Source organism: Mustela putorius, unplaced genomic scaffold (assembly GCF_011764305.1).
Source record: "Mustela putorius furo isolate JIRA1106 unplaced genomic scaffold, ASM1176430v1.1 tig00000095_pilon_pilon_pilon, whole genome shotgun sequence".
NCBI lineage: Eukaryota > Metazoa > Chordata > Mammalia > Carnivora > Mustelidae > Mustela > Mustela putorius.
The window spans coordinates 38,256,099-38,267,880 of record NW_025421280.1 but is presented as its reverse complement, the minus strand read 5'-3'; the positions used below and the strand labels follow the sequence as shown (position 1 = coordinate 38,267,880).

The following is an 11,782-nucleotide window of genomic DNA, read 5'->3' as shown; positions in this document are numbered from 1 at the left end:
CTCGTTGTGCTTCCGTGTGGCCGAGGGCCCCCCCCCACGCGGGCGGGGGCGGGGGTCTTGAGCACCCACTGGAGCTGGGCCGGCTCTCTCGCTCCTGGTTCCCGTGGCTGGCACCGCCGAGGCGTCGGGCCCCGGCCTAGGGCACGGGGGGCGCAGTCCTGTCCGTGCCCCCGTAGGCGAGGAGGTGGGCCAAGTCCGTGCCGGGCCGCACGTGGCGGCCGCGGTGGCGGTCGCCGCCGGGCCGGGCCTCGCCGCTGTTGAACGTGTGCGTGCGGCGCAGGGCTGCGGCCGGCGGGCCGTGCGGGCCGGGCCTCCGCAGGCTGCCCGTGGGCGGCGGGCTCCAGGGCCGCGGGAGGCCGTCGGCGGCGGCGGCGGCGGGGACTGGGTCCGAGGGGCCCGTGGGCGCCGACACGACGCGCCGGCGGTCCGGGCTGGCGTGCGGGGTGAGCGGGAAGTCGCCGTGCGACGCGCGGCCGGGCCGGGCGTAGAGGCGCGCGTCGGGGGCCGGCTCGCCGGGCGCGGGGGGCGCGGGCGGCGGCTCGGGGGCGCGGGCGGGCGCCAGCAGCAGCAGGGACGAGGAGGCGGAGGCCGGGAGCAGGGGGTGGCCGTGCTCCCAGGCGCGCGCGCCCAGGGCGTGCGGATGCGGCGCGGGCTAGGCGCTTCTGCGGCAGCGGCGTCTGCTCGGGCGTGGGCAGCAGCCCCGAGTCCAGGTCGTGGGGGCCGCCCTGCAGCAGCGTGGCCTTGGCCCAGCCGTTCTGCATCAGAGGGGCCAGCAGGGCCTCGGGGGGCCCCCCGGCGCCGCCGACGCCGCCGACGACCACGCCGCCGACGCCGCCGCCCCGGCCCCCGGGGCCCGCCGCCCGGCGCTCGCCCAGCCGGCTGACGCTCAGCACCGCCTCGCCGCCGCCGTGCGCCAGGATGGCCTCCTTGTCCCTGCGGCGCGCGAGCTCGCGCCGCTCGCGGAGGCCCACGTACCAGCCCACGCTGAAGCCGGACACCACGGCGCCCACCACGAAGGCCGCCACCGACGACGTCACCAGCAGGTTCACCGACACCAGCCCGGCGCGCTCCTCTGCCAGGCTGGCCCGCAGGAGTCCTGGCCGGGAGCGCCCGCGTGAGAGGGGCCTCGGGGACCGGCCGGGTGCCCGCCTCCCGCCGCCTGGGCCCCTCCCCGCTCTGGCTGTCCGGGCGGGCCTCTCCAGGGGGGGTCTGTCCATCTGTCCGTTGGCTTTTTGGGGTCTCTGTGTCTCTTTCAGAGCCCGTCTGCCTGTCTCTTGGGGTCTCCCTGTCTCCTGGGGTCTGTGCATCCTCTCCCCAGGCTGTCCGTCAGCTCGGTGGCCTGTCCCTCCCCTGCCACCCCTCCTGGAAGTGGGACCGCTGCCTTTCCAGGGCCCTGACCCCGGCCACCACCCCCAGCCCCCCTATTTGGGCCTGGGCCGCAAAGGGCACTGGGAGAACCCTGGGAGTCCCCAGCTCCCTCCCCTCCCCGCCTCCACGTACCTGTGCAGTCCCCTAAGCCCGAGGTGCTAGCCCCCGACACGTCCTGCTCAAAGGTGCCTCTGGCGGGGTAAGAAAGGTGGTCAGCAGAAACCTCTCTCCCAGCCTGATCAGCGGGCGGGTGGGTCACCCTCCCCTACGCCCTCTCCCCCCAGTACCTGGTGTCGGGGCTGAGGAAGACACAGGACCCATCAGGGGCCCAGCCGCAGTAGGGGTCCTGACTGCCAATACAGTTCCTAGAGCAGACAAGTGACCCAGCGGGCCCGTCAACCACAGTCCCTCACGGGGCAGCGCTGTCACTTCCAGGAGCCCACGTGACAAATCTGCGCCAGAGGCCGCTTCTTCCCCACCTTGTAGATGAGGCTCAGGACAGCTCACGGTTGCCCAAGTGGCAGCCCCGCGACGGGAGCCCAGGCGTGGTTACTGCCACGAGGGCGGGCTCAGGGAAGGGTTTCTCCATGGTGAGGGCGCACGCTGAGCCCAGGAGCCCACCAGAACTTTACATCGGACCGTGCCCCCTTTTTTAATGACAGGGAGACGGCGGTCTCCCTGGCCCCCAGCGCCTGCTTCTGCTGCTCTTAAAGATGTCAGTCAGATCTCATACCTTCCTCTGCTCACAGCCCTCCAGGGCTCCCACCTCTGAAAGCCCAAGTCTCTGCCCTGCCCCACGGGACCCTGCCCCTGCGCGACTGTCCCACTCCCCTCCCTGTGGCCCTCTCTTCCCTCCCTCCCCTCGCTCACTCTGCTCCAGCCAATCAGGCCTCCTTGCTGGGCCTTTGCTCGGGCTGTGCCCTTGGCCTGGCTCATCGGCCTGGCTCATCGGCCTGGCTCATCGGCTCCGCTCACCGTTCAGAGTCAGGAGGCTGCTGGGCCCTGGACTTGACCTTGGCTCTCAGGGCCTCCTGTGCTCATCTCCCCTCGCCTCCCCCTCACCTCCGCAGCCCGCCCCAGGGGCACTCACTTCATGCAACCTGAGTACTGCTGGCAGCGGGCCACGGGGACGCGGACCACGCAGCGGGGGAAGGCCGCCAGCAGGCCACCCGACGCTGTGTCCAGCTCCAGGCTCAACAGCCGCCGCCCTGCCTCGCCGTCGCCCGACCGTCCGCACCTGCAGGTGAGCAGACTGGTGAGACTGCCCGCCGGGCCCACCTCCCGACCTCGGCCCGCCGGGCCCACCTCCCAACCTCTGCCCCCGGCACCTGTCTGGCCGGTAGGTCTCAAACTCCTCCAGGAAGACACTGGGCCCAGTGGTGCCCGAGGTGCTGGCGTTGGGCCAGATGAGGAACTTGAGGACGGTGCCCACCTCGGAGCCCAGGAAGACAACAGTGTGGTTGCCCCAGGGGCCAGCACCCACGTCCACAGCCACTCGCGTCAGCTGGTGCCTGGGGCCAGGGTGGGCAGGGGTGAGGCTGGTCCCAGAGTCCCTGAGGTGCCCTGGGCACTTGGAGAGACACCACCCATGCCAGGCAAGGTGGGTGTGGGAACAGGGGTGCCCATCACAGAGGGACAGACCCCCAAGCTGGGCCCCAGCCTGTGCCTGTCTTCCCCTTCACCTCCCGCCCCCGCCCCCCCGTCCCTCGCACGCCGTCCCGTGTCCCTGCCTAGTTTGCTGTCTGGAGGGCCTGGCTGCAGCAGGATCGCTGTCCCCCTTGCCCTCGTGCCCACAGGTGGCCCCATTCTTCCTCTGTACCTGTCACCCCAGCCTGGGCTCTCGTCACCACTCACTGCCCACCGCCCCCCACCGGAACCCCAGCCACGCCTGGGGACTGACCGCATCAGAGTCCGCACAATCCAGGGCGCGTGGCCCAGGGAGGGCACCGCTTCGTCCATCAGGGGATGGGTCTTGACGAAGTTGAGGATCTCATCGGGGAAGGCGCTGGAGGCATTGTACTGCATGCCGGGGGCCGCACAGCACCCGGGTCTAGGTGGGGAGGAAGTGGAGATCAGGGCGGACTTGCCCATCCCTACACAGGGGCTCTGACTTGCTGGGGGGACTGGCTGCCCTGCCCAAAGGGCCTCAGTTTTCTGCATCTGGATAATGGGTACAGCCGAACTCAGCCACATAGAACCACCTGGAAGTCCCAGCCCTTCACCCTAGGGTCCTGGGCACCTGGCTCAGGATCAAGGGGGCTCTCACCGGGGCCGGGGCACCTGATCCTCCGGCACGGGTGTCCAGATGGACTCGGGGGACTTCTGCTCACGGAAGCGGCCTTCAAACACAGCGGCCACCTGAGTCATGTCAAAGGCGCAGACAGCTGAGCCGGGGATGCTGGGGAGTCAGGTGAGAGATGGCGGTGAGGCTGGTGGAGGGCGCTGCCTTGGACAAGCGTGCCCAAGAGCCTTTGTCCCCGTGAAGCTGTCAGATGTTCCATCCCCAGGGCCAGAGACGCCTCCCCCACCAATACAGTCACTCTGTTTCCTCAACAGGGCTCAGACTGGGCCACAGCCTGGCCTTTCCACAGCCACCCGTGTCCCTCCATGGCCGCCCATCACCACTTGCCTGGACGTCCAGTCTCCCAGAGGCCACTCTTGCCCCCTTGCAACCCATGCCCCAGGGGGCTTTTCAAAAATGCATGTCTGACCTTGTCTCTCTTCTGCTCCTCACTCTTCCATGGCTCCCTAGAGCTCTCAGGATACAGTCCAGGCTCCTCTCGGTGGCTCGCCACCTCTCTGCCCTCTATCCCCTATGCTTCCCCATCCCCCCTCCTCTCCAGCCATGGGGCCTCCATCCTATTGTTTAAACACACCAAACTCACTGCAGCCTCAGGACCTTTGCACATGCTACTCCTACAACTTGGAATGTGCTTCCCTCTCCTGCCATCTCACACCGTTGGTGGCTCGTTCTAATACTCCCTCCTCCAGGAAGCCCTCCCTGACCCCCTCCTCTAAAGGCAGAGGATGAGGACATCCCCCATCTGGACTCTTCTGACCAAGGGGCCACGGAGGGTCAGTAGCTGGCTCTGTCCCACCCCAGCCTGGGGCTGACGCTGCTCGGGAGTCCCAATCTGGCCCAGCCCAGGACCCAGGGAATGTATGACGAATGCGGGAGCTCTCCGCTCCTGTCTCCACAGTGCCCCAGTCTGCTCCCCTCGGGGTCCTCTGACCTGTTGCTGGGGGTAGAGAAAACAGCGAGGACCACGGGCCGGCCCCCCAGGCTGACGACACCGGTGACGGCCTGCAGCACGTTGAAGTAGAAGTGGGAGTCCCCGGGCACAGAGCAGTTGAGTCGCGCCTTCAGGAAGGATGTCCACTGCTTCTCCAGCACCCGAGGGGAGCCTCCCAGGTCATTCTTGCACACCCGGGCCACGCGGGACACCACCACCTGGTGTGACAGCAGACAAAATGGGGGCGTGAGCCCTGTGTCCGCAGGCCGCGCTGGCCATCACCCAGTCCGGGATGGAGAAGTCTGTTGACTCGCAGCGTGACCCCAGACCGTCACCATACTCCTCTGAGCACCGCACTCCCCAGCGGAGACATGGGGACGTCAGTGACGGCCATGGCGCGTGTTTACGGACCGCTCACTGTGCACCAGGGACATAATCTTCATCATCTCCTACATCCCTCCCAAACTCCACAAAGGAGAAGGCTGATATCCCATTGTATAGATGGGGAAACTGAGGACCAGAGAAAGAGAAGTGACTGGTCCAGCGTCCCACTGGGAGCAAATGGAAGCATTCGCACTTAACTGTCCAGCCGCCTGCACGGCGTGAGGGGTAGGCTAGATGGGTAGGTGAACGGTGGCGGGATGGACGGATGGATGGACTAGCAGATGGGTGGATGGATGGATGGACGAATTTGAATGTGGTAATGATGGACAGTGAGAAAAATAATGTAGGAGATGATGTGTGTATGGATGGATGGACGGGCGGATGGACAGATGGATGGCGGCCGAGTAGATGGGTGGGCAGAATGGACACCTGAGTGGATGGAACTTGGCGGGGCTCAGGAACACACAGGGGGGTGAGTAGAAGGTGTCTGAGAAGGAGGGTTCCTAGGCTGATGGACGGACAGCGGGAGAAGGACAGGTAAGTGGTTGAGACGTGGATGGTGGACAGGCGAACAGCCACACCAGGACTGGAACCCAGAGGTGTTACCTGCCTTCAAACCCGTGAGCCTCACCCAGGGCCGTGTGTAACAAGGCCGCTCCGGAAATGTCTTCCACCCTTGGTGGCCTGGTCCTGGCTGGCGTGGAGGGTCTTGAGGACCAGAGGGGGAGGGTGGAACCTCTTGCCCCAGGTGGGGATTCATGGCTCCGCCTCTGCTCCCCAGAGCCTCCCACCACCAGAGCCTCTCAGCTGCATGCCCCCTACACCGGTGCCTTTTGGGGGTGGGAGAGAGACGCGCTCACCTTCTCCAGGTAGTTAAACTCCATTGCGATCTCCCGGAAGAAGAAGTAGATGTGGCTGGCCCACTCGACCGCGTGGACAAAGTAGGGCTCTGTAGGAGAGGAGGGGTCAGAACCCAGCCCCTGACATGAGAAACAGTTTCTGGGGCTGTGAACACATCAGCTCGGGTGAAGGCTTTTACAGTGAAGGGGGGACATTCGTCGATTACCCAGACAAAATAAAATACTCAAGGATTGGGGGGGGTGTTGGGTGTCAGAATCCTAAAATCACTGTGTCTACCCTCCACAAACAGCAACATCTACTATTTTGGTCACCTTCCTCCCTCATGTGTTGAAGAGCTAAGTGCCCGCTAGTAGTTCCATTTCAGGCTTCCAAACCACCCATTTCCAGCAAGTTTTACTTTAGATCCAACTGAAAGCTTTCCTCTAGCTTTATCTTCAAAGAGGTCAGTAGGTGCCCAAGATGAGATGGGGGTCCCCTCCCTGTCTCCTCTGGGACTTTTATTCTGGTGGGGGGATTTGATGAACGCCTGCCCCACCTTTGAACCACTTGGAGTCATGTTTCACGGTTCGCAGAGTGGGCCGGTCCCCCAGGCTGCGGTAGATGACAGCATCGATGGCTAGGAAGTCGGTAACTGTGGCCGTGAAGAGCATTCCCTCTGGATGGCCGTGAGTTAGGGGAAGCAGGTGAGAAGTTAGACGCCAGGGGCAGGGTGGGTCCAAACTTGATCTTCGAAGATTGAGCCCAGAGCTCAAGGAAGCTCCTGTCCCTTGGCTGAGCCCTGATCCCATCTAAGCCCGAGCCCAGGCTCATCTCCAGCTCCCCCTGCTGAGCCCTGACCTTGGCTGAGTGCTGAGAGTGGCCAAGATTCTGTTTCACAGAGTCACCTTCATCAGAACCCAATTCCGAGAGTGGGACACTGGGCAGGGCTGGGGCCCCATCAAACTGTCAGAGCTGGGGGCACTCACCAGAGAAGAGAGCAACGTTGGCATGTTTGGGGTCGTAAGGGCAACGGGCCATGCCGCTGATGTTGTCCCCGAGGGGCTGCAGTGTGTCCATCTGTGGGGGGCATGGGGCCTGAGTGATAGAGCTCCTGGCCACCCCGGCAGCACCCCCAACCCGTGAGGAGTCCTGCTTCCACTTGGATGCTGTGACTTGGTCAGCCATGTAATCTAGGGCTTAGTTTACTACTCTGTGAACAGGTCTAAGAATCAAGTTCGGTTAATCCTATAACTGGCTTGTAGCTTAAGTAGCTATGGCTTCCCGGATCTCTTTTGGAAGCCTCCTCTCCAGCTCCCTGTGAGGGGCCGAGGAGGGCATATCCAGTAAGGCTTCCCGTAGGAGGTGACGCGGTCTGGGGAAAGGGCTGGGCCAGCGCAGGGCAGGTGAGCCAGCCAAGACCGGGAGGTTGGACCTGGGGCACCAGGGCTCGGAAGGGCGGGGACTCACACTGTAGTTGGCACAGACGGGGTTGAAGGCATTGGAACCGCACACAAAGAGCGTGGATTCGTCCCGAAGAAGCAGCACCTTTACAAAATTTCGACACTCGCCCTGGGGTTGGTTGGAGGGATGGGGAAGACAGAAGCCATGGTGGGCGTGGCCCCGGGTGTGGGCGTGCCCGGCGAAGAGGGCTGGGGGGGAGCCTGCGGGGCGGGGCCGGGGATATGGGCGTGGCGAGGACCGGAAGCACATCAGGGGCTGAAATGGGACTGGATCTTCCAAGTGACTGAGGGACCCGCCAAGGCGCCCAAATACTTTGCGTCGGCGGCCACTGAGGGATGGAGTTCCGGCCAGAGCAAGACTGTGGGCGTGGCCATGCATGAGGACCGCTTGGGGGCGTGGCCAGGCTCCGGGCATAGCCATGGCAACGCGAGGCATCTGGCCTGGGATGATGACAAGGACCACTGCGCATCCGCGAGCCGGGCTGGGGCGTGGCTTGAGGCGTGGCTGGGGGCGTGGCCAGGGCCACTCACCTCCTGCTTGCCTTTCATCCGACACACGTTGATGTCACTGGGGTTGGAGCGCCAGGTCAGTTTCTAGAGCAGAGGGAGTGGTGAGGCGAGCGGGATCCCTGCCGCCCAGTTCTTGCTCCCCGGCACCGGGTCGGGGCCCCTTGCCAGGAGCCTCGAGTGCCGCCCCCACCCCTCCCACCCGGGCGCTCTCCTCACCCGCTGGTACCGCAGCTCCGTGGCCGTGGGGGGCTCCAGCTCCACCCGGTACAGGTTGTCCCTGGGGCAGAGGAGCCGCTAGTTAGGATGGGCGCCTCCAGCCCCCGCCCCCACTCTGCATTCTCCTGGCGACAGGTGTGTCCCACACGTAACACGCAGGGGTGTGCCAGAGCCTCAGTCACAGGCGACTCTGACGCTGATCACGCCCGCGCGTGCTTGTGGGTGCCATCACGCGCCTCCTCAGGCCCTAAAAGGACCCACAGGTCCTAGCACAACCCACACTCCTTGACACGCCCCATCACGCTGACACGCCCCGTGGCCTTGGGGTCCTACTGCCAACTTGATGGACTGTCCGATGCTTCTTCATCAGCCACCGGGTGCCCCTCCCACCACCTCTCAGCCTCCTCCAGGCTCTTCCCTCCACCCTCCCCCTGCCCCAGAAACTGCCTTGGTCAAGGTGAAGTCCAGCAGTCATTTCGACGTCCTCCTGCCCCTCACGCACTGCCTCCCTGGCCCAGGCCCCCTTCTTCTCCTAGGAGCTCCTCAGAGACGCAGCTCCCCACCCGCTCCCCTCCTGTGCAGCCTCGTCCACTCTCCCGCCCCTACCCCCGCATCCATGGCAGGGCGACACCCACCGTTCTGTCTCCAGCCCGGCCCTCCCCTGAGCTCCAGACTCGGGGGTCCAGCTGATCTTGGAAGTCTCTTTGCAGGGGCCTCCCAAGCGTCTCACACTCAGCTCAGCCATGCTGCACCCAATTGTCCCCCACACCCGCTCCTGCCTTGTCGATCATCTCTGCTAAGGCTGCCCTGTCCTTCCAGAGGTGAAGGTCACAACTTGGGAGACACTCTCAACTTGCCGCTTCTCCTCACCTCCCACAAATCAGCCAGTACTGTCAGTTCTGCCTTTAATGTCTACCAAGAATTTACCAACTTCTCATACACTCCCTGGGCACCACCCTCATCCGACTGGAACCAGGGCAGTCACCATCGCCTGGGTGCCCCCCCCCCATCCCTCAGTCTGTCCTTCCCACAGCAGCCATCAGGAGGTACCCATGAGCACCTGAGTCAGGACCCCCTCCTCTGCCCACAGCCTTCCACGGCTCCCCCCTCACTGGGGTAAAAGCCCAAGGCCTCCCTGAGGCCTATAAGACCCTGCACAACCTGCCCGGTCCCCTCCCCGCCCTCCCCACCTCCCCATCTCTCCCTCCTCCCCATCTCTCCCTCACCCACTCTGCCCTAGCCAATTGGGCCTCGTCAATGTTCTCCCAACACACCAGGCCAGATCCTGCCCCAGGACCTTTGCACAGATTGTGTTCTCTGCTCCCATTTCTCCCTCTCCCTGAGATGTCCCCGTGGCTGCCTCCTCATCATTCAGGTCTCAACTGAAATGTCACCTTCTTGGAGAAGCCCTGGAGCCCCACATCAGCACCCTCTGTAGAGACCCAGGGAATCCTGACCAAGGAACTGTCTCCACCTCTGGACACACCATAGCGGTCTCCGGGCTGTAACAGGTGGAGTTCGGTCAGCATCCGCTATAAAGTCCCACCCCAAAGATGCCGATCTGAACTCCAGCCAAACAATATGACCGGACGCGCAAACCTCCCCGAAATGCTGCCGCCGGCCCCCCACACCTCCCCCTGCACACTCTGCCGGACGATTCCTCATACCTGTCCCCGATGAACAGGGTCCTGTTAACGCGCAGGACTCGCTGGATGTGGAGGTCGTCAGGACCCTCTGCAGGGGTCAGGCGTCCCGGCCCGCTGCCCACGAACACGGGGTAGTGGTTCAGGTCTGGGGGAGGGGTGAAGGATGGCTGTGAGCCTGGTCTGGTGAGCCCCTGGGGGAAGTGGGCAGCAGACCCAGCTGAGAGTGAGACCCTCCCTCAGGACTCGGGCTCCCCCGGGACCCCCACTTACAGTCTCTGGGGGCCACGCTAAGTGGCGGCGGCTCCTCGGGGAAGAGGCCGTTGGCTCCCCCCAGTAGCAGCAGTAGGAGCAGTGGGGCCGGGCGAGGAGGGGGCGCTCGCGGGGTCCGCATGGCGAGGTCGGGGCGACGAGAAATGAGACCTGCTGGCGAAGGCCTGGCGGTGAGAGGCGCGGCATGCACTCCCGCCCTCCGCCGCGAGATGGCGCACGCGAGCCGCCGTGGTCGGGACCTTCCAGTGCCAAAACACTCCCCAGCGGGGTAATAATAAAACCTAACACGCCAGCCGCGGCAGTAATAGTAACGCCAGCCCTTGTTTAATCATCAGAAGGACTTTCTAGGGGCGCCTGGGTGGCTCAGTCGTTGGGCGTCTGCCTTCGGCTCAGATCCTGATCCCAGGGTCTTGGGATAAAGCCCCGCATCCAGCTCCCTGCGCTGCGGGAAGCCTGCTTCTCCCTCTCCCACTCCCCCTGCTTGTGCTCCCTCTCTCTGTCAAATAAATAAGTAAAATCTTAAAAAAAAAAAAAAGACTTTCTGACCATATCGCTGTGAGAGCTCCAGAAACGGTTTCTAACCAAAAGCTATTAAGTACAATATTTAAATGACTTTGAAATGAAATGATATTAAATAATTTAAAAAAAAATAAAAAATCACGATAATGAGAGACACAGCACTTAACCACATGTACTTAAATAATTCAATCTCAAAACAGATATTCAAGAATTCTTACAATTAAATCACAACAATCCTGGGGCGTCTGGGTGACTCGGTCGATTAAGCGACTGACTCTTGATTTCTGCTCAGGTCGTGACACCAGGATGGTGAGTTCTAGCCTGGCGGGGGGCTTCCCTGCTCAGCGCTGGAGTTCGCTTGTCCCCCTCCCTCTGTTCCTCCCCCCCCACCCCTTGCTTGCTCTATCAAATAAATTAATAAATACATGAAGTCTTTAAAAAAACCCACAACAATCTTAAAATGAAAGGCTCAAAAGAAATTTCAGTCTCTCAGAATTGTATAAACCACAATCTGGGAATTGCCATAGTTTCGAATCATAAAATGTTCCAACTGGCCGGGGACCTCAGAGGGGCCCCGGTGAGTCTAACTTCCTTACCAAGTCCAGCCTTTCTGACCTCTGCTGGAATACCTCTGTGACAGGCACCTCACTACCTCTCAAGCGAGCATGCTTTCCGCTCCCGTTCAAGGTATTTGAAGAACCGGCCCGGCTGTGCAGCGTGGAGACTCCCTCCGGGTGACGATCGGTTGGTGGAAGTGTGAGCAGAACTCACCCTCTGGAACCCAGCCCTCCACACCCCTACCGGCGGGGGTACAGTCTGGAGATCCCGAGTGAGAAACCTGCAGCCTCGTCCTTCCGGGGAGCCTCAGGCAAGCCCTGTGCCTCAGTTTCCCCGTCTGAGCAGCAGGGACATCGTTATGCCCTGTCTTGGCCTCAGAGCTCCAAGATTCCGAACCCCGGGAGGTGAAGGTGATGTGGGAACTTTGGCCCTGGGGAGCCTGCCTCTGAGGATTCAGGGCCAAAAAACAGGAAGGCCTTGCGTGGACTAGCAGAACTTCCTTTTTATGACCCTGAACTTCCAGGATTTGTGACTCAGCCGATGCCCGGATCCCACGTGTCCATGGGACAGGCCTCTACTTCCTTAAAAGCTTCCTTCCCTGGCTCCTCCCCTGCTCCGCAGCCTCCCATGGCTCCCAGTGACCCTGGTCTGGGTCCCAGTCACTGCATAGCAGTCAAGGCCTCTGCACCCCTCCCCCACGCCCGGTGAGGCCTCCAGCCCACTGGGGCCAACTCCACCCCCAAGCACTGCCCGCCCCCCCCAGCCTCCTCCCTCACAA

General features: G+C 63.0%; 1 protein-coding gene across 1 annotated transcript; it reads right to left on the bottom strand.

The window, feature by feature from the left end:
- On the bottom strand, window positions 1–11,533 carry SEMA6B (semaphorin 6B). The gene is given in 18 exon segments (XM_004828384.3): window positions 1–653; window positions 655–1,096; window positions 1,501–1,559; window positions 1,656–1,733; window positions 2,459–2,605; window positions 2,697–2,879; window positions 3,269–3,418; window positions 3,635–3,766; window positions 4,602–4,819; window positions 5,846–5,934; window positions 6,382–6,501; window positions 6,812–6,902; window positions 7,293–7,394; window positions 7,817–7,879; window positions 8,012–8,072; window positions 9,679–9,802; window positions 9,928–10,077; window positions 11,043–11,533. Coding segments are annotated over 17 exon segments (2,697 nt in total). The 5' UTR covers window positions 10,049–10,077; window positions 11,043–11,533; the 3' UTR covers window positions 1–136.
- Between the last annotated feature and the right edge of the window lie 249 nt (window positions 11,534–11,782).